The following is a 22,955-nucleotide window of genomic DNA, read 5'->3' on the forward strand; positions in this document are numbered from 1 at the left end:
TATGAAGTATATAATGACATGGATGGACCTTAAGGACATTATGCTGAGTGAATGAGCCAGAAACAAAAGGACAAATATTATATGGCCTCACTGATATGAACTGACATTAGTGAATGAACTTGTAGAATTTCAGTTGGTAACAGAGGTCATCAGGAGATAGAAATAGGGCAGATATTGGTTAACTGGAGCTGAAGGGATACAGACTGTACAACAGGACTGATTGTAAAAATTCAGAAATGGATAGCACTGTGTGACTGTGAAAACCTTGTGTCTGATGCTCCTTTTATCTACCTTATTGACAGACAAGTAATCAATCCAATTCTGGATTGATGCAAATGTTCTGAGAGGTGATCATGGTGATGAATATACATCTATGTGATGATATTGTGTTACTGATTATATACCAAGAACGGAATGATCGTATGGTAAGAATGTTCGTGTTTGTATGTTGTTTTGTTTAAAAAAAAAATTAAAAAAAAAAGATCATGGTGATGAATACACAACTATATGATGATATTGTGAGCCATCGATTGTAAACTATGTATAGAATATTTGTACGTTAAGAATGTTTATGTTTGTATGTTGTTTTATCAATTAAAATTTAAATAAATTAACAAAAAAATAAAAGGGCAAAAGAGGGTGGTGCAATGGGGGCTCAGTGGAAGAATTCTCTCCTGCTATGCCAGAGACCCAGGTTTGTCTCCCCATGCCTGCCCATGCAAAAGAAAAAAAAAAGTACTTAAGAAAAATGGGCAAAAGACAGGAACAGACACATCTCAGAAGAGGAAATATAAATGGCTAAAAAACACATGAAAGGATGCTCAACTTCACTGGCTATCAGGGAAATGCAAATCAAAACCATAATGAGATATCTCGCACCCCTGAGAATGGCCATTACTAAAAAAAGAAAGAAAGAGGGTGGGCCGCGGTGGCTCAGCAGGTAAGAGTGCTTTCCTGCCATGCCCAGGACTCAGGTTCGATTCCCGGTGCCTGCCCATGTTTAAAAAAAAAAAAAGAAAGAAAGAAAGAAAGAAAATGACAAGTGCTGGAGAGGATGTGGAAAAAGAGGCATACTTATCAACCTTTGATGGGAATGTAAAATGGTACAACCTCTCTGAAACGTAGTTTGGCAGTTCCTCAGGGAGCTAAGTAAAGAATTGTCACATGATTATACCATTTTTACTAGGTATATATTCAGAGGAACTGAGGGCAAGGACACAAACGGACATCTGCACACCCATATTTATAGCAGCATTATTTACAAGTGCCAAGAGACGAGAACAATTCAAATGTTTATTGATGGATGAGTGGCTAAACAAGCTGTGGCATATACATTTGATGAAATACCATACAGCTGTATTTGAGAGTAAGGTCATGAAGCATGTAACAATATGGATGAACCTTGACGATATTATGCTAAGTGAAATTGGCCAGAAACAAAAGGACAAATACCAGGTAGTTCAGTGGTAGAATTTTCGTCTGCCATGTGGGAGACCCAGGTTCAATTCCCTGTGCCCATGCACTTCCCAAACAAACAAACAAAAATTCAACAAATAGTGCTGCAATAAGGGGATAGTCACATGGAAAAAGCATGAAATGTGACCCCTGCCATACAGCATACAAAAAAAAATAAGGACAAACACTTTATGGTCTCACTAATATGAACTAATGAGTGAACTTTGAGAGTTAAAGTTAAGAACACACAGGTTATTGGGAGATAGAAAGAGGGGTGAGATTGGGCATTTCATGCTGAAAGAATACAGAACGTGCAACAGGACAGATCACAGAAATTCAGAAATGGATTACACAATACTACCTGATATTAGCACAATAATATATATAGTATATATAATAATATGAGTACACTGAAGCTGAATGTAAATATGGTTAAGGGCGAAGGGCTGGGGGCACATATGAAACCAGAAGGAAAGATAGAGGATAAAGACTGACATGTTATAACTTAGGAATGCCTAGAGCAGACAAAGATGGTAATTAAATGTAGAAATAAAAAAAACTTTTTTTCATGAGGGAGAACAAATGAATGTCAACATTGCAAGGGGTTGAAAATGGATGGTGTTCTAGTTTGCAAGCTGCCAAGAAGCAATATATCAGAATTAGAATGGCTTTTAATGAGGGGAATTATAATAAATTACAAGTCTACAGTTCTAAGCCTATAAAATTGTTCAAACTAAAGCATCCAGGGAAATATACCTTGATTCAAGGACAACTGATGGGTCAGGAACACCTCTGTCAGCTGGGTAGTCACATGGCTGAACTGCTGGTCCCTTGCTCCTGGGCTCCACACTGCTTTCAGCCTCTGTTCCTGTGGGGGCTCCTCACTTTGCTTCTCCAGGGCTGGTTTTCATCTCCTGACTTCCCTTGGCTCTCTCCAGGTTCTTGTTTGCTTAACATCTCATGGTGACCGCTGCTGGGTTCCAAGCATCTCCAAACATCCGTGTCTGGATTCTGTGTTGGCATCTGTATCAGCTCTGTTATCAAGTTTCTGTCAGCTGTCTTTTCTCATTCTCTCCAAAATGTTTCCTCTTTTAAAGAATTCCAGTAACTAATCAAGACCTACCTCAAACAGATGGAGTTACATCTACATCTAATGAAAAGGCCACCCCAACAATTGGGTGCACCACATCTCCATGAAGTTAATCTAATCAGTTTCCAACCTACATTATTGAATTGGATTAAAAGAAACCTACAGTATTGAATCAGGATTAAAAGAAACAGCTGCTCCCAGAAGGTTGGAACAGGATTAAACGATAGCTTTTCTGGCTTTCAAACCAGCACAGATGGTATATGGGAAAACGTACGATCAATGCAAGCTAGGGTCTACAGTCTACATAAACATTGGAATATGCTTTCACTGAATGGAACAAAGCCATTGTACTAAACTAAATGCCAACAAGCAGTGGGGGTGGAACATGAGGGAGGGATATGGATTCGATGCAGAAGAAACGGAAACATCTTCATAGAGATTATGGTGGTGAAGGCATGTCTATCTACTTAGGTTGGAGTGTATAAGTGTGAATAAAATTGGTTAAAATGAACAGAGAGAAGCAAGTGCTAGAGAAAATGCGGAAAAAGAGACATATCTATTCACCATTGGTAGGGAAGCCGAGAGGTGCAGCCCCTCTGGAGGGCAGTGTGGTGGTTTCACAGAAGGCTAGAGGTAGGGCTGCCAAATGATCTTGCAACCCCACTGCTAAGTATATACCTGAAGGAGCTAAGAATGGGGACACAAATGGATATTTACACACTGGTGTTTATGGTAGCAATGTTTCTGATTCGCAGCCTGTCCTAATGGTCACAGGTAGCCTAAGGGCACAACGACTGGGGAATGGAAGGGGAAACTGTTGTGTTTCCATACAACAGACTACTGAGCAGCTGCAAGAAGGAATGAAGTGAGGCATGCAACTAAGTGAATGAACTTTCAGGACTGTATGCTGAATGATATGTCAGAAACAAAAAGACAAATAGAATCATGCCTCACTCATATGGATTAACCACAATATACAAACTCAGAGAACTGAAGTCAAGAGCATGGGTTATCAGGTTGGGATCTATAGTAAAGGTTCCTAGATTGTAAGCTCTTACTGCAGTCACATATAGTTAAGAGTTGTAACTGATATTTCTAAATTCTGAATACCGTGCTATTGTACATAACCTGGCGTTCCCTGAAACTTTGGATATTTATGTGACACCTAAGACTCACAGTTAGAGCACAGAAGCTATGATGGTCAGCATTATCCCATTCAGCAACTGTTAAAAAAAAACAGCGGAAAAAGTGATGAGACTTCTTCCACTAGAGATATGAATGAAGCTATCTGGATAGGAGTAAAGTAAATTAGAATATTGGGTAAAGGATGAGATGGTGCATATTTTCAAACTTCAATTTCTGTGCAAGATCAAAGGGAGAGATGTTTATTTGGTGGAAAATTTATATTTTGGGTAGCCCATTATTCAATTTAACGGACATGCTCAGTTTACCTGAACATCATAATTAAATGGAATCTTGATTAGGGTGTGAGCTCTTGTTGGTTTGTACAGATTAGTGTGATGCCCTGATATATCCCAGAGTAATTGGGCAGAGAATAAAAAAGTATTTGCAAAGTCCCCTTGAAGCACCAGGGAGAAAGGAAGAATTCCTGATATTCTCACAAGCAGTGGGGACAACCAAATTCAACAGGCTGAGCCCTCAATCTTGGGATTCCATCCTATGAAGTTTATTCCTGCAAAAGAGAGACTAAGTCTACTTATAATTATGCCTAAGACACACCCCCAGAGAACCTCTTTTGTTACTCAGATGTGGTCTCTCTTTCCCTCTCTCTCTCTAAACCAAATTGGCAAGTGAACTCAATTCCCTCCTCTCTACATGGGACATGACTCCCAAGGGTGTAAATCTCCTGGCAACATGAAACCTGACTCCTGGGGATGAGCCGAGACTTGGCACCATCGGAATAAGAAAGGCTTATTGACCAAAAAGGGAAAGAGAGAAATGAGACAAAGTTTCAATGACTAAGAGATTTCAAATAGACTTGAGAAGTTACCCTGGAGGTTATTCTTGCACATTATACAGATATCCCTTTTAAGTCTGTGATGTTTTGGGGTGGCTACAGGGAAGTGCCTGAAAGTGCTGAACTAGGTCCCAGCAGCCCTGATTCTTAAAGACAACTGTATAACTACACAGCTTTTGCAATGTGACTGTGTGACTGTGAAAACCTTGTGTGTGATGCTCCTTTCATCCAGGTTCAAAAAAAAAAAAAGGACAAAAAATAAATAATAGGGGGAATAAAGGGTAAAAATTGGGTAGATTGAAATATTGTGGGTATTTCAATGAGAGGGAGGGGTGAGGGGTATGGGATGCAAGAGTTTTTTAGTTTTTCTTTTAATTTCTTTTTCTGTAGTGATGCAAATGTTCTACAATGATCATGGTGAAGAATCCACAACTATGTGATGATATTGTAAGCCACTGAGTGTATAATATGGTTGGAGTGTACATGTGTGGATATTTCTCAGTAAAAATATGTAAAAAACCAAACAAACAAAGAAAGCAGGGGCTCAGATATCTGCATGCTGATATTCCTAGCAGCATAATAGGAATATATGGACTGATATTCCTAGTCCTTATTCACAACTGTCAAAAGGTAGAAGCAACTTAAATGTCCATCAACAGATGAATGGATAAACAAAATGTATTATATACATGCAATGGAATACTAGTCAACCATAAAAATGTATGAAGTTCTAATACATGTTACAACATGGATGACTCTTAAAGATAACATGTTGACTGAAATAACCAGACACAAAAGGACAAATACTGAATTATTTCATTTATATGAGATAACTAGAATATGTAAATTCATAAGAGTCAGAAGTCAGAATACGGTAATCAGGGTGGGGAGTGGGATGGGGGTGGGAAATGGGGATTTGATGCTTATTAGGTACAGTTTCTGTTTCAGGCGGCGGAAAAGTTTTGGTAATGAGTGATGGTGATGATAGCACAATGTTGTGAATGAAACTAACATCATTAAATTGTGTACCTGAAAGTCATTAAAATAGGAAATTTTAGGTTGCATATGTTACCAGAATAAAAAAAAATTTTAAACCCATAGAATTGTATAACATGAAGAAGGCACCCTAATGTTAACTACAGATTACAGTTGATAATATAATTATAATAGTACTGCTTCATCAATTGAAATAAAAGTACCACACTAATGCAAAATGTTAATAATTAGGGGAAACTGTGTGTAGAGGGGAATGGTCTAAAAGAACTCTGTACTTTGTGCATGATTTTTCTGCAAACTTGTAATTGTTGTAATAAAAAATTTTCTAAACAAAGAGACAATGACAATTAAATGCAATACGTGATCTAGGATGAGACTTAGCAAGAGAGGAGAGAAAGCTCAAAGGAACATTATTAGGACATACGAAAAAAACTGGAATACAGACTAAGCTATATATCAATGTTAAATTTCTTAAACTTGATAAATGCACTTAAATTGATCACTTAAGTGAATATGTTTGTTCTCAAGAAATGTACATGCTGGTATCATCTATTTAAGGAACATGATGTACACACTCAAATATTCAGAAAATTGATAAATAGGCAGATAGTGAGACAGAAAGATAGAATGAAAAAACAAATGTGGCAAAAATGTTAAACCTGACGGATCTGGGTATCAGGGGGTGTGCTAGTTTGAAATGATGTATGTCCCCTAGAAAAGCCATGTTTTAATCCTAATCCCATTTTGTAACGGCAGCCATTTCTTCCAATTCCTATTCAGCATTGCATGTTTGAAACTGTAATTAGATCATCTTCCTGGAGATGTGATTTAATAAAGAGTAGTTGTTAAGCTGGATTAGGTGGAGGCATGTCTCCACCTATTTGGGTGGGTCTTGATTAGTTTCTGGAGTTCTATAAATGAGGGAACATTTTGGAGAATGAGAGAGATTTGGAGAGAGCAGAGAATGCTGTAGCACCACGAAGCAGAGTCCACCAGCCAGCGATCTTTGTAGATGAAGAAGAAAAACGCTTCCCCGGGAGCTTCATGAAACAGGAAGCCAAGAGAGAAAGCTAGCAGATGATGCCGTGTTCATCACGTGCCCTTCCAGATGAGAGAGAGAAGCCCTGTTTACCATGTGCCGTCTCACTTGAAAGGGAAACCCTGAACTTCATCCGCCTTCTTGAAACAAGGTATCTTTCTCTGGATGCCTTTGATTGGACATTTCTATAGACTTGCTTTAATTGGGACATTTTCTGGGCCTTAGAACTGTAAACTAGCAACTTTTTAAATTCCCCATTTAAAAGGCCATTCTGATTTTGGTATATTGCATTCCGGCAGATAGCAAATTAGAACATGGGGGTTACAGGTATGTTGGAGTTCTCTGTATGGGGTTTGTATGATTTTTTAAGCACCCTGTAAGTCTGAAAGTATTTCAAAATACAAAGTTAAAGAGAAAAATATCAACTACTTACAATACTACATCCCTTCCCCAAGCCTCGATGTTTATGTGTACAAAAATTTTCTTACTGTTATAATTAGTGTTAACATAGCTTTGGCCTGATCATTTCAAATTAACATTAACCTCAAAACACCTTTCTATGAATCAATATACTTTTTAACTATATATATAACATTTGCCAGAAAGCCACACAAAAATTTCATAGCAGCATAATCTATAACCTAACATTTTTAATGGTGACTGAATATTTCACTGTACTGATAGTTAAATATTGGTCTATTTTCAATCACTGTATTTGGCACTTCCTGAGCAACCTAAGTCATTTAGTTTTGGGAAATTTTATAAAATTATTTCTTTGAGAATTTCCTCCCTTCATGTCCCTAATCTTTCTTCCTGAAGCTGTTTATATTTAGGTATTGGACCTTCTGCACTGGTCTTCTGATATTCTTACCTTTTCTTTCACATTTTCCATCAATGTCTCATTTGGGGAGATTTCCTCAATTTGATCTTTCAATACTTCAAGGACTTCAATTGGGGTTTTCAAATTCTAAAGAGATGTTTTTGTTTTCTCAGTGTTTTTTATGTTTCTCTAGCACCCATTTTTGTTAGTCTTCTTTTATTTCACTGTGACTTAATGATAGAGGGTTTTTCCTTTCTTTTTTGTTTTAAAAACTCCTTTCCTTTCTTTATATTGTCTCTATTTCCTCTAAGTTGTCTTTTCCTGTTTATACATTTTAGTCTCTTCTCTTCCATGTTAGAGGCTTTCTGCAGACATTTGGTAATCCTTGCTTTTTACTTTACAAGAATAAAAGGCTGATTGGAAGTTCTAAATATTCATGGCTATTTGTTGTGGAATCTCCCTCCAAAGATAGTCTTTTCATTTATTTCCCCTTGGATTGATCAGAGTCCCCAGAGAAGTCTTACAATCTCGTGTGGAGAGTATAACACTGGCTACTAGGCACTTAGGAGATGATTTGGGATGGGGGCAGGGGAGTGGGGGTAAAGAGGGGGAAGGCTGGAAGTTAGCATTCAGCTTTCAGAATGCAAGATATTAATTTAATCCCTGACTTGTATAAACAACTATGCCTGGTTCTCCAAACCAGAAATGTATTATTTTCCCTTCTGCAGAAGGTAAATCTTTAGTCTTTTGCTGGTAGAGGCACAACTGCACAGAGAACCATATTTCAGGAAAGGATTTAGGATATAACTGCTTCTCAGACAGCTTTCACTGTCTAGTCCCCCATCCACATCCAAGTAAGACAATGTACTGCCAACTCTGCCTTTTGAGGGTTCTGTTCAGTATAAAATGCTGGCTGTCAACTTTCCTACTGCTGGCTTGAGATCAATTACCAGGCATCCATATTCTTTTGTCCTTTCAACATTTCATTGCTTTTGTCTCCCCTGGTATTCAATTTGTTCTTGAATGTGTGTTTAATTCATTTTCTATAGTTTTGTTTTGTGTAACGCTTCAAGAATCTGTGTGTCATCCTTGCGCAGGGGCCATGCTAATCTTCTCTGTATCATTCTAATTTTGGTATATGGGCTGCTGAAGCGAGTACCATTTTCTATAGTTTTAAAGGAAGAAAACAAACTGAGAAGTATCTGCTTAATCCTCTATCTCAACCTGAAAGTTCCTGATAGAATTTTTAAAATGAAACTTGATAAATGAAGCCTAAAGTTCTTATAGAAAATAAAATATGAAAGGAATATTTGATCAAGAAAATTTGGGAAAAAAATTTAGGGGAATGATGAGTGATTTGCCTTAGTAGACAACAAAATCTACTACACAAAAAAATAAAAAGAAAAGAAAAAATCTACTGTACAACTTTGGTAATTAAAATAGTGTAATAAATACTAGAAAAGGAATAAAAGTATACAGATCGGTGGGAAAGAACATAAAATATGGAAACATATATGAGAAAATAGTATTGATAAAGGTGATGTTTTAAATCAGAGGGGACAAATGACTATCCTTTAAGGGGAAATTAAGGTAGTGACCTATTTCAATGCAGACATGAAAATATTTTATAGGTATTAATGAGCTAAGTGTGAAAAAATAAAGCAATGGAAATACCACCACGGTAACTCCTGATACTGTCTCAAATATTAGGAACTCTTAAGTCAACAGGCCAAGTCCTTGATCTGGACACTTGCTTTTGAGAAGCTTATTCCTGGAGTGGAGAATCTAAGCCTATCTATAGCTATGCCTAAGAGTTACTTCCAAAAAACCTTTTTTGTTGTTCAGATGTGGCCTTTCTCTCTCTAAGTCCAATTCTGCAAGTAAAATCATTACCCTCCCCTCCACATGGGACATGACATCCAGGGGTGAATGTCTCCCCCCTGGCAACATGGAACATGACTCCCAGGGATGAGCCTCATCCTGGCACTATGGGATTGACAACAACTTCCTGACCAAAAGGGGGAGAAGAAAATGTAACAAAACAAGGTATAACTGGCTAAGAGCATTCAAATAGTCAAGAGCCTATCCTGGAAGCTACTTTTATGAAAGCTTTAGCTAGATACCGCTAATTGCCATGGTTTGCCAAACCCCAAACAAAACCATTTCTGTTAACCCTAAAGAACACCTAGGGCTCGCTCTGAGATTTTACAAAAATTTCACTAAGATTACGTTTCAGAAAACTACAACCTCCAAATAGGTTCCTAGGTCAGATAATTCCTGAAACCCAGAAGGGCCAGCCTCTCTAAGAACATCAGCAAGTTAAATCCCCGTTCCATATTATTGATTACCCTTTCTAAAACGAAAAGATGTGTTTTATTCATTTATTTATTTTGATAAATTTTATTATTATTAAAATATTTTTATATTTAATAAAATATTAAATAAATATTTAATATTATTCTTTTTAATATTTTCAGTGGAGTTTTAAAGATTTCTTCTTATAGATCCTGTACAATTTTTAACTTTATTCCTGGACCTCTTTTCATATTATAGTTTTTAACTTATTGTTGGTAAGGGGAAGGTACTGTTTTTATATGTTAAACTTGTATCCAGCCACCTTATTGAATTATATTATTAGTAAGGTAAGTTAGAAAAGGCGGAGACCAAACACCACTAAAGACTGGAGAAGGATCAAAGGAGAAGGAAGGGTTATAACAGAGAAACTAGGATTAACAAATGAGCATGACTACTGAATCATTATATTGATATTTCTTTTAATCTCCAGTGTCTTGGAGCAGCTAGAAAGAGAAACCTAAACTTGTGGAACAGTAACCTATACCAAACTCTAAAATTTGTTTATAACTGCATGTTAAAATACACTTTGAAATTTATTGTTTTTGTATATATCTTATATTTCATAATAAAAAATGTTAAAAAAAAAAAAAAAGCAATGGAAAAATTACCAGATAATACTTTTCTATCTTGGTGTAACAAGGGAAAGGACAGGTAGATCTAGCTGTATAAAAATTAAAAGATCAATGGACTTGGAGAAAATATATACAATAAATGTAATAGAAAAAGGATTAATATCCATAAAGTTAACAGAAACCCAACACTTACAAATGGATAAAACAAATGAGCTATTAGAAAAGTAGACAAAGGCTGTGCTCAGACATTTTTTAAAAGAGACTCAAGTGTCTTCATATTTTCAGAGGAAAATACTAAACACTAAAAAAGGTGCATCTCACCAATAATTAGAAACGCTCTAGTGAAAATGATGAATTTATATATTTTTACACATCACATTAGTAAACATTTGAAGGCTATTCTTAATATTCAAAAGTTGGTAAAGTCTTGGTAAACAGGCATATTCTTATACTCCATTAAGAGAAGAGTGTCAAGGCAAAGCCTTTTTTGAGTGGCAATCAATTTAAGAAGTACATATTCTTTAATTAAAGCAGTGATTCCAATTTTACGAATGTATCCTAAAGAAACTAATGTGTGCATTTAGGATGCCACTGATGCATCATTTGCAATAGTGAGAAACTCAGGAACACTTAAATGTGCACAAACAGGGTAATGAATAAAACATTATGTATCAACATCCATATTTTGGAAAATCATGCACCAAGAATGCATGAATGTGGAAAAAGCCCTAAGACGTATTAAGTGATAAAAATGCAAGTTGCAGAACTATATGTATAGTATGACTACTCTTGTATTCAAACAAATGAAACGATGTATATGATCTGTATGTGTACATGCATTAAAAAAATTTAATAGTGGTTAGCTCTGGAAAGGAGAGTGGTGAATGAGAGAGAGGGCGATGAATACCATCGGGGAGGACTTTTCCATTCTACTTAATAACCTTACTGTTTGAATTTTTTACAAGAAGAATGTATATATTGTACTTGTTTAATTTAAAAAACCTCAAACAAAAACAAAATAATATACTAGAAATTCCAGAAATAGTTCTAAATTTATATAGAAATTTAAGTTAAATTAGAAGTAGCAAAACAATGAAAGACCAAATAATTTAAAACTATTATTGTAGAAACTGGGTAATGATACAAAGAAAAAACAATTCAATTGCTTTTCTCAGCTTATATTGAAATAAACTTGATTTGTGCCTTTAAAGCTTGATAATATACGCATTTGTTAAATGGAAACAAATGGTTTAGAATTTTGTCTCAACTATGATAGGAAGATAAACTTTCATCTAGCAAATAAGTAGAGGAGATAAGCATGAAGCACAAAGTTTCAACTATACTGAAAGGCGAATAATGAACAGTGTAAATTAACAAATTAATTACAAGAAAGGTAATGGCACAGTAAAGAAAATATTTTTGAAAATAATAATGAACAAAAGCTTAATAGTGGAAAATTTCTGTAAAAACCATGAGTTATTAGGGTCCTTTTTTGAAAGAAGGTATTAATAAATAGGGGGAAATGCTTTGTGTATATGGTTGGGTGACAGAGTGAGGAACGGCCCGGATCGTGTCTGGCCTTATAGGTTAGGTGACAGGGAGTTTGGATTTTATTCTCAACTTAATATAGTATAATTAAGGTTTCTTCAATAAGGGGAGGTAAAAATTAATTATTTATATATAATATATTAATTTGGAAAAAAATTAGCTTAAAAAAACCTCCAGAATACAAAGAGAATTACAGTGATTACAAGACATACCATTATTTTGGGTGTTAACAAAGAAAAAATGGTGCCAATTATAATTTTAAAAGGTCATCTTCTGTAGTACACATCCTGATTTTAGAGTTGTTAAACTGTGTACCTTAAAAGAGATGATAGAATTCACTGGCCAAGTGGTTAAATGGTATTACAGAGGGTACATATGAAAAGGAACATTGTAAATTCACACATGGAAAAACAGGCATAATGAATAAAAAAAAATTCAGACATTTGTGAAATACAACTTTACCTTGTAGAGAAATGTGTGGGAATTTAAAATGACCTAGTCCCATGTTGGAGCTAGGAAGAAACATAGTGTTGGAAGCAGTATAACTTAATACAGGCTTTCTGAATCCCTACCTAGCAATAAGCATTATAGATAGAAATATTCATTCCCTCTGACCCAGGAATTGTTTTCAGCAGGCTGTGAAAAGGCACAACAATTTATATAAAGATTTAACTTTATTCAAGTTAGTTTGAAATTAAGAAATGGAAACTGAAGTATCTAGTGTCTGCTCTCCTGCATGCCCTACTGCCAGATCAGATGCATTTTACCCCCACTGAAATGTTCTCTTGAAATACAGTTGGATCATGGTGAGCTTAGAGGCAGAAAAGGTAGAGCAGTCCATTTCTCCTGTTCATGTCCTGCTAGAGAGACAGAGCCTGATGTCCCGACCGTGGTGAACTCGAGCTTTCAGAGGACTCACTGACTTCTCAGTTGCCCTTCAGAGGACTCACTATCTTAGCATTTGTCCTTTAAATTCCCCAGAAACGGTTCTTGTAAACTCTGAAACAATGAAACCGGATTGTGGCCCAGACATTCTGTCCAGCTATTTTCTCTTAGGGGCATTCTTTTTAAAGTAGGCAGGGGGATGGCACTGAAGAGGGGCATACAGGAACTGAGTTTCTTAAGCAGGGTGATAGGTACATGGGTGTTCATGTTATTGTGATTCTTTAATCTGCACATCCAAGACTTGCATATGTTTTCTGTAAATATAACACATTTCACAAAATAATTTTAAAAACAATAATCTTACTAGGATTCTGATTGGGTTTGCACTAATTTATAGAGCGATTTGGAAAGTACTAACATTTTTAGGATCTTTCTCAAAAGGAAAAGAGTATGCTTTATTCATTTATTTAGTTTTCTCTTTTTTCATATTTTCAGTGGAGTTTTAAAGTTTTCTTCTTATAGATACTGCACAATTTTTGCCTTTATTCCTGGATCCTTTTAATATTACAGTATCTAACATTGTTGGTAAGAGAAAGCCACTATTTTTATATGTTAAACTTGTATCTAGTCACTTTATTGAAGTCTAATATTATTTCTAATTTTTTTCAGTTGATAGTCTTGGATTTTCTAGATAATCATTTTATCAACAACCATTATATATTCTGAAGCTTAGTAAAGTCAGTCTATCATTACTGCCTTTTTTCCTCAAAATATACTTTCGCAATTTTTGCCTACTCATTTTTCCTAATAAATTTTCCTTTTACCAAGTTCTACAAGCTATCCTGATGGAATTATATCTAGTTTCCCATTAAACTGATTGATTATTCCCTTTGGACTACTGTCATCTTTGCCTGACTCTTCCCAACAAGTGAAGAGCTTGTATTTCCACTTGTTCCAAATATTTCTCTATTTTTTTCCTTTTAAAATTTTACAGTTTTTCAGACATTAAATATTCTTTGGCATTACTGTAAATGAGATTTCTTTAATTATTTTAATTTTAATTAACTTTCTAGCTGTTTCACAGAAATAGGAAATTTCATTTTGATGAATTTATCTCTTATTTTGCTATTTTATTCACATCATTCATTACCTATAACAATCTTTCTTTTTTAAAAAGATCTTTCAGGTTCACAATCAGGTCATCTTATAAACAATGATAACTTATTTTTTATCTTCATCATGTTACTACTTCATTATTTATCATGTACTATAGCAAGAGATATACTTGTTTTCATGAATGCCTCTCCAGATTTCTCCCCTGACATAACAGTGGCTCTTGGTTTCAAAACTAAAATTGGTTGTTTCTAGAAAAATAAACTAGGAGACTTGGGAAGAAGGGATAGAGGGTATTTTTCACTATATACCCTTGGTGTGCCTTTTGAGTTTTGAACCACACAAATGTTTTACCTATTAAAAAATAGGTTATTGAAAAGGAATGTCATTACTGCAGGGTGCTGAAAATAGATGGTAATTAATATTTTAAAATCTCACCTTATGTGTGAAACTAAAGCAAAAAATGTTTATTTGGTACAAAATTTATATTTTGACTAGTGCATTTCCTAATATAACTTATGTAGATAGCTTGATTGAACACCCTAAGTACTTGGAATCTCAGGTAGGACATGAGATTTTGTTGGTTTGTCCAGAGTGGTGCCCCGATGAATCCCAGAGTGATTCGACCAGTGCGTGGAAAAGTATTACAAAGTCCCCTTTGGGGAATGGTGAGAAAGGGGAGAGATTCAACTTCCCCAAGTTGAATTCTTGATATTCTCACAAGCAGTGTGGACAACCAAGCTATAGGCTGAGCCACCAGTCTTGGGGTTCGTTCATATGAAACTTAACCCCACAAAAGATAGGTCAAGTCTACTTAAGATTTAGGCCTAAGAGTCACCCCAAGAGAGCCTCTTTTGTTGCTCAGATGTGACCTCTCTCTCCAGCCAACACAACAAGCAAACTCACCACCCTCCCCCTGTCTACATGGTACATGACTCCCAGGGGTGTGGACCTTCCTGGCAACGTGGGACAAAAATCCTAGAATGAGCTGAGATGCAGCATCAAGGCACTGAGAAAACCCCTAGAATGAGCTGAGACTCAGCATCAAGGGATTGAGCAAACCTTCTCGACCAAAAGGGGAAGAGTGAAATGAGACAAAGTGTCAATGGCTGAGAGATTCTAAACAGAGTGGAGAGGTTATCCTGGAGGTTATTCTTACGCATTAAGTAGATATCACCTTGTTGTTCAAGATGTAGTGGAGAGGCTGGAGGGAACTGCCTGAAAATATAGAGCTGTGTTCCAGTAGCCATGTTTCTTGAAGATGACTGTATAATGATACAGCTTTCACAATGTGACTGTGTGATTGTGAAAACACAATCAGACACAAACTCACTGCCCTCCCTCTGTCTACGTGGGACATGACTCCCAGGAGTGTGGACCTTCTTGATAACATGGGACAGAAATCCTAGAATGAGCTGGGACTCAGCATCAAGGGATTGAGAAAACTTTCTCGACCGAAAGGGGGAAGAGAGAAACGAGACAAAATAAAGCGTGAAGACAAAATAAAGCTGAAAGATTTCAAACATAGTAGAGAGGTTATCCTGGAGGTTATTCTTACACATTAAATAGATACTACCTTTTTAGTTAAGGCATAACAGAGAGGTTGGAGGGCACTGTCTGAAAATGTAGAGCTGTGTTCCAGGAGCCATGTTTCTTGAAGATGACAGTATAATGATACAGCTTTTGCAATGGGATTGTGTGACTGTGAAAACTTTGCGTCTGATACTTCTTTTATCTACCTTATGGACAGATGAGTAAAACATATGGATTACAAATATATAAATAATCAGGAGAACAAATGGTAAAATAAATTTAGTAGATTGAAATGCTAGTGATCAATGAAAGGGAGGGGTAAAGGGGTATGGTATGCATGAATTTTTTTCTGGTTCTTTTTATTTCTGTTTCTGAATTGATGCAAATGTTCCAAGAAATGATCATGATGATGACTATGCAACTATGTGATGATATTGTGAATTACTGATTATATATGGAGAATCGAATGATCATATGGTAAGAATGTTTGTGTTTGTATGTTGGTACATTTCATAAATAAAATAAATTTTTAAAAAAACTAATGTGCTGAAGGGTAAGGTGTATAGTATGTATGAGTTTTTCTTTTCATTTCTTTTTCTGGAGTGATACAAAATGTTGTAAAACTGATCATGGTGATGTATGCACAGCTATGTGATGATATGGCGAGCCACTGACGTACACCATGTATGGAATATGTGTGTGGAAGATTTCTCAATAAAAATATTGAAAAAAAAATAGGTTGGCAGTGTAGGCTAAATAAACACATACTTTTTTTAAAAAATGCTTCTATTTCAATTTAAGAGATTTATCAAGGATATAATCTGAATAATCATTTTTCTTGGCATCTTTTGATGCAACTATATTGGTTTCCACTGTTTTTCTTACTGCTGTAATAGACTCAAAGAATTTTTCACCGTTAAAGACCAGCATTATTGGAATACTATTTGGATTCAATATATAATTCTTCTTGTATACAGTATTTCTGACAGAGAAGAATTTTAGAACTAGAAAAGAATAACTAGTGTCTTTATAGATCAAAACACACAAACACAAGCAAAAGCCAAAACAGAAAACACAAAAACCTTTGAGGCCAGAAAATCTTAAATGTTTTAACGCTGCACTGATTGCTAATGGAAGAGTCAAAAGCAAAAGCCGGTCTCTTGACCCTATGGCTAAGATGTTTTTGGTACCTTTGTACCAATACTAATATGCGATATCTGAGTAACGTTCTTTCAGAGTACCCTTGCTGGGTTTTTGGATCACAACCAATTAACTCTATTAAGCCACTTAAATATTATAATTTTTACCTCCTAAATTTAAAAACAACTTGCATAATATAAAAGCTTTACTGTAAATCAACTTTTTTCTTTTTTCCAATTCTACTGTGAGCTCATTAGGGACTCAGTTGTATTTCTGACCTTTCTTATTTCATATTAATATATTATTATTTAAGTATTTCTGTGTAAATTCAACTTGGGCATTTATCTTTTGTAGTCAGGTATTTCAAATATGATGGTAATATAACTATACCCTTTCCTTAAACATTTTTTTTCATTTTAAAATTTTTTTCATTTTCTCTCCTTAAACATTTTAATATTTCCTATTTCTCACTTTTATTCTCTTTAATTAGGCCAAGTTTTTTTATTTTATTATCTTTTCCAAAATCAAACCTCTAGTTCCTATTATTTTCACAATTCACTTCTCTGATCTTCCCAAATGCAATGCACACTTTTTAATAAACACCTAGCAAATTACACAGTTACATTTCTATATTTCTTGTTAATATGGATCTCTGAAGTCCATTTTCCTTTAATCACTACAGCCCAATTTTTAAATACTACAGCTATACTTCTTATATTTTCTAATCCCTTATTATATGCATATTTCTGTAGCATTCTGTAGTTCACAGTACTATGAAGTACACTGTCACATTTGAATTCTACAACCTATAATTTTCAGATGGTGGATTCATGACTCAGATCCAGGTTTTCTGATACTAGATCCTGAGCATTTTCTGTTATGCCATACTGACTCTCAATGCCAATCTGACACAGATGTTAATAAAGTATTTTAAAATGAGCAATCTTTTTCCGATGTTTTCATTATTCATCTATTTGTTTTATAACTTAATACAATGTATGAAAATTTAAATTAACCTTAAATAGTTTTCTAAATGTGAATGGGTGTAAATACATATGTAAAAGACAAAAAATTTAAAAGTTGCTGCGTCCAAGCAGAACAATAATTTTTATAAGAGGTCCTGGTATATTTGAAACAAAAACATACACTCAAAATTTCCACCTGTCTCTATGTATATTAAATTTAGGTTAATTTTATCTTAATAAAACAAATGTTAAAAAAAAAACAAATATACTTATAAGCACATAAAATTTATATTTTTATCTAGAGAGTTCTGTTTTTCATTATTGTTTTAACTGGATTTTCAATATAAGCTTCTATTTGAGTGCTTTCTACTTATGTGGCTTGTTCAAGAATCTCATGTATAAATTGATAGAATTACAATAATTTAATGGTTCCCAAGTAGGTTCCCGGCACAGCTCATGTCTTGTGAAAGTAAAGAAAACAATCTGTAAGTAATTTATAACTTTCAAAAGGCCCAACAGAAATCATATTTACTCACATTATAATTGCATGGATAAAATTACTGTTTCTTTGCTTTAGACTAGAAGTACAAGCAAAAGAAATATTTGCATTTTCAATGTCATTTAATTTGATAAGTTGAAAAAAATTTTCAAAACATGAAAACCAAGGGCTGGATAGAAACCAATGGCCCCAAAATCTCTTGAGTTTTTGAGGACTGCCCAGGGGCTCTCTCAGAGCACCATCTGGTGGACATCAGGCAACTTTTCCAACAGCAGCTAGAAACAACAGTCCACAGCAAACTCTAAAGATGCCGCCATAAGCTGAACACACACCTGGATGAGGTCCAAGATCCCAAGTTCACTTTCTGATGAATCCACACAAAATACAAAGTAGAGGGTAGCATAATGTCGGTAAATCAGTTTGTAGTCAGAACCACCGATCAAACTGTGGAAGACAGGAAACATTTAAGTGCCTATATCTTAATTAAACATATCAAAGAGAAACCCTGCAACAAAGAATGTGAAAGGCCCAAGAGAAAGGGGAAGGACAGGCCAAACATTAGAAGTGGGCCATTTCTACCAGGTGAACGGCAGCCAAGTTTGGCAGAGGTGCCTGAAGTCCCTTTACCTCACCCTCACCTTTTCTCCTGCCTACCCTCTAAGGGGTCAGAAGTCTAAATGAGTAATATGTGAAGCACAATAATGCAACAGTTTCTGAAAAAGAATTGGGTCACTACCTGAGCAGATCATGCTAAGACCAGTCCAAGTTGTATCAGATACCACCTGACACTTGAACACTGCCTGAAGAAGCACGAATGATGAAGGTCACCTAAGAGTGGACATACGGGGAGAAAATTGAAGCTGCCAGTTTACCTTCCACCCTCCAAGAAGTTACAGATGTTGTCATCCCGCTTGAGGACCAGATGGAAAGTCTCTCGAACAATCTGCTGCTGAATTTCTTCTGGCTATGGAGCAAAAGAAATAAAGAGAATCTGAGGACAAGTCTGAAAAATGACATCCCCTCAGTGGGGATGGGCAGGGAGAGAAATGCTCCCAAACTGGGACTGATGTGAACAATCAGTAGCAGTTTTCATAAAAGATAAAAACAAGGAAAGACTTCTGGGAAGATGGCCAACTAGAGTTCCTTGAGATTAGCCCTGCTCCACAGAAAGGTTGGCAAGGGAACAGGAGGGCACTGAGGAAGTGATTCGGGAATGCGGCTGACCTGGGAGAGCCTTCTGCACCACATGCAGCAGCCCTGGTGGCAGAGGCTGAGGAATTGAGAGGCAGCAGGCTGGAGCCTGGCGCGGAGACACGGAGCCCACGGGAGTGCACAGAGGGGAGCCCAGAACTAGGAAGTAAGCCAGGCTGCATTTCTTAGGCACGCTACCCTCACCAGTGCAGCCCCGTGACTGGTGACTCACCCCACAACTCACGTACCTGAACCCCGTCACCCGGTCCCATTCCCCGTGCTCCAGACGCACCCCCCCCACCAGTCCCCAGTGCAAATACCTGCCCCATATCCTCACCCCCAAATGCAACCCAACCCACCTCTTTTGCACACCTCTTGAGCACCACGTCCCCCTACCTGTTCACTGCAGGCTACTGCCAGTGCTTAAAGGCTGCGGGCATTAACCGACATACCTACGCTACTCCTGCCCATAGTGTCGCACAGCTCACCCCGCCCTCCCTGAACTCAGCCCATACCTTTACAGCACTCCCAGGCCCCCAATCATGTGATTCAGCTCTAGAAACTGCACTTTACAGCAGTCCCAGAACTGCACATTCACACAGCCCTCAGCCTCACTTCCCAAATCTGAGAAAGTGCCAACCTGTGCAGCCGGGTCACATCTGGCCCCCAATCCACGAAGGCATAATGCTGATCTGCTGCCACAGCTCTATGCATGCACACGATGGGACCTGTGCCTTAGACCAGTGCACACCAGGGTTATGCCCCCCACACCAGTGCACTCGCACAGCTACATCTTCCCTGGCCGCTGTGTGCCCACGTTCACAAGCATCAGTGTAACATCCCCAACCTGCGCCCATATCTGCCCTGAAACAAATGACAGTACTGAGTGCTCCACCCCGTGCCCAGCTCCCTGCTGTACAAACAATCCTCCAAACACAAGACCTTAGACTACTGAAAGAAATTAACTCAAGTAAATCAATCAAGATATTAACATGCCAAGAAAACAGCAAAAGATCACTAAGCATATCACATGCAGATATACCCCTGCCTAATGACCAAATTAAAACACCAGAAGAGACACAGATGCTGGAACAACTAATTAAAGATGTTCATACAACTCTACTTAATAAAATAAGTGGGATAGCAAATAACATAAAGGAGATCAAGAAGACAGGAGAAGAGCACAAAGAGGAATTTGACAGAATAAATAGAGAAATAGCGGAAATCACAGAAATTAAAGACTCTATTGACCAAATAAAAAACATACTAGAGGCACACAACACCAAATTTGAAGAGACAGAAGAAAGAATAAGTGATACAGAGGACAGAATAAATGACTTCGAAGACTCAAAACAGCAAATAGAAAAAAAGATGGAAAAAACTGAATGGGAACTCAGGGAAATGACAGACAAAACAAAGCGTACAAATATAAGAATCACTGCTGTCCCAGAAGGAGAAGAGAGGAGTAAAGGGCTAGGACGAGTACTTGAGGATATAATGGGGGAAAACTTTCCAACCCTCATTAAGGACATAAATATACAAGTCGAAGAAGCCCAATGAACTCCAAATAGAATAAACCCAAATAGGCCTTCCCCAAGACACACAGTAATCAGCCCGTCAAATGTTGAAGAGAAGCAGAAAATCCTGAAAGTGGCAAGAGAAAATCAATCTACACATATAAAAGAAATCAAATAAGACTGGATTCAGACTACTCAACTAGCACCCTGGAGGCAAGAAGGCAGTGGTATGATACATTCAAGATCCTGAAAGAGAAAGACTTCCAGCCAAGAATTCGTACCCAGCTGTGCTGGTTTGAAAGGAAGTATACCCCCTAAGAAAAGCCATGTTTTAATATAAATCCCATTTCATAAAGGTAGATTAATCTCTATTCAATACTGTATGTTTGAAACAGTGATTGGATCCTCTCCCTGGATGATGTAATTTAGTCAAGAATGGTTGTCAAACTGAATTAGGGGATGACATGTCTACACCCATTTGAGTGGGTCTTGATTAGTTTCTGAAGTCCTATAAAAGAGGAAATATTTTAGAGAATGAAAGATTCAGAGAGAGCAGAGAATGCTGCAGTACCACGAAGCAGAGAGTCCACCAGCCAGCGACCTTTGGAGATGAAGAAGGAAAATGCCTCCCGGGGAGCTTCACGAAACAGGAAACCAGGAGAAGATGCTAGCAGATGACACCGTGTTCGCCATGTGCCCTTCCAGCTGAGAGAGAAGCCCTGACTGTGTTCCCCATGTGCCTTCTCACTTGAGAGAGAAACCCTGAAGTTCATTGGCCTTCTTGAACCAAGGTATCTTTCCCTGGATGCCTTTGATTGGTCATTTCTATAGACTTGTTTTAATTAGACATTTTCTTGGCCTTAGAACTGTAAACTAGCAACTCATTAAATTCCCCTTTTAAAAAGCTGTTCCATTTCTGGTATATTGCATTCCGGCAGCTAGCAAACTAGAACACCAGCCAAACTGCCCTTCAAAATTGAGGGAGAGATTAAAGTTTTCACAAACAAAGCAGTTCTGAAAGAATTTGTCAACAAGAGACCAGCCCTACAAGAATTACTAAAAGGAGTTCTGCCAGCTGAAGAAAAGAGACAGGAGAGGGAGGTCTGGAAGAGGGCACAGAACTGAAGAGTACCACTAAGGGTAATTTAATGAATACAAAAAGAAAGAGGGAAAAGAATATATAGATCTGACAAATAAAGTAAAAAAGATAAGATGGTGGAATCCATAAACGCCTTTTCAGTAATAACTTTGAATGTTAATGGACTAAATTTACCAATTAAAAGATACAGATTGGCAGAATAGATTAAGAAACATAATCCAGCTATATGCTACTTACAAGAGACTCATCTTAGATACAAGGATACAAATACATTGAAAGTAAAAGGATGGAAAAAGATTTTCCATGCAAGTTGTAACCTAAAGATAGCAGGAGTTGCTATACTAAATCAGACAAAATAGACTTTAAGTGTAAAGACATCATAAAAGACAAAGAAGGACACTTTATACTAATTAAAGGGACAATTCACCAAGAAGATATAACAATCATAAACATTTATGCTCCTGTTCTAGTTTGTTAGCTCCCAGAATGCAATACACCAGAAACAGATTGATTTTTAATAAATACGGATTTATTTCGTTAGTTCTTCAGAGGAAAGGCAGCTAACTTTCAACCGAGGTTCTTTCTTACGTGGGAAGGCATAGGGTGATCTCTGCTTCTCTCCAGGCCTCTGGGTTCCAACAACTTTCCCCAGGGTGATTCCTTTCTGCATCTCCAAATGCCTGGGCTGAGCTGTGAGTGCTGAGATGAGGTGTGCTTGGGCTGTGCTATGTTGAGCTCTCTCATTTAAGCACCAGTCAATTAGATCAAACATCATTCACTGCAGCAGGCACAACTGCAGATGTAATCAGCAACAGATGAGGTTCACATGCCATTGGCTCATGTTCACGGCAATAGATCTAGGCACCTTCACCCACACAAGTTGACAACTGAATTTAACTACCACAGCTCCCAATCAAGGAACCCCAAAGTACATGAGACAGCCATTGGCAAAACTGAAGAGAGCGATAGATATTTCAACTATAAAAGTAGGAGATTCAATACACCACTCTCTATACATAGATTCACCAGACAGAAGATCAACAAGGAAATAGGTTAAATAACTTGATTAATGAATTAGACCTAACAGACATATATAGGTCATTGCGCCCCAAAACACAAGGTTATACATTCTTCTCTACTACTCACGGAACATTCTTCAG

The 22,955-nt window shown here is 36.9% G+C and overlaps 1 protein-coding gene and 1 non-coding gene across 7 annotated transcripts in view; both read right to left on the bottom strand.

Moving 5' to 3' along the window:
* AP3S2 (adaptor related protein complex 3 subunit sigma 2) overlaps window positions 1-22,955 on the bottom strand; it is a 95,903-nt gene that overhangs the window by 69,719 nt on the left and 3,229 nt on the right. For 5 of the 6 annotated variants that reach the window (XM_077124194.1, XM_077124196.1, XM_077124197.1 and 2 more), the window contains exons 2-3: window positions 18,861-18,952; window positions 18,321-18,432 (exon numbers count right to left, since the gene is read on the bottom strand). The exons of the other annotated variant lie outside the window; for it this stretch is intronic. In XM_077124194.1, the coding sequence (XP_076980309.1) occupies window positions 18,321-18,432; window positions 18,861-18,952 (204 nt within the window). The remainder of the gene's footprint in view (window positions 1-18,320; window positions 18,433-18,860; window positions 18,953-22,955) is intronic. 6 annotated transcript variants of the gene reach the window in all.
* LOC143652764 (U6 spliceosomal RNA) lies at window positions 8,431-8,537 on the bottom strand. Its single transcript, XR_013160827.1, has one exon. It is a non-coding gene; the product is annotated as a U6 spliceosomal RNA (small nuclear RNA).

The sequence above is a fragment of the Tamandua tetradactyla genome, chromosome 12 (genome assembly GCF_023851605.1).
Source record: "Tamandua tetradactyla isolate mTamTet1 chromosome 12, mTamTet1.pri, whole genome shotgun sequence".
Taxonomy (NCBI): domain Eukaryota; kingdom Metazoa; phylum Chordata; class Mammalia; order Pilosa; family Myrmecophagidae; genus Tamandua; species Tamandua tetradactyla.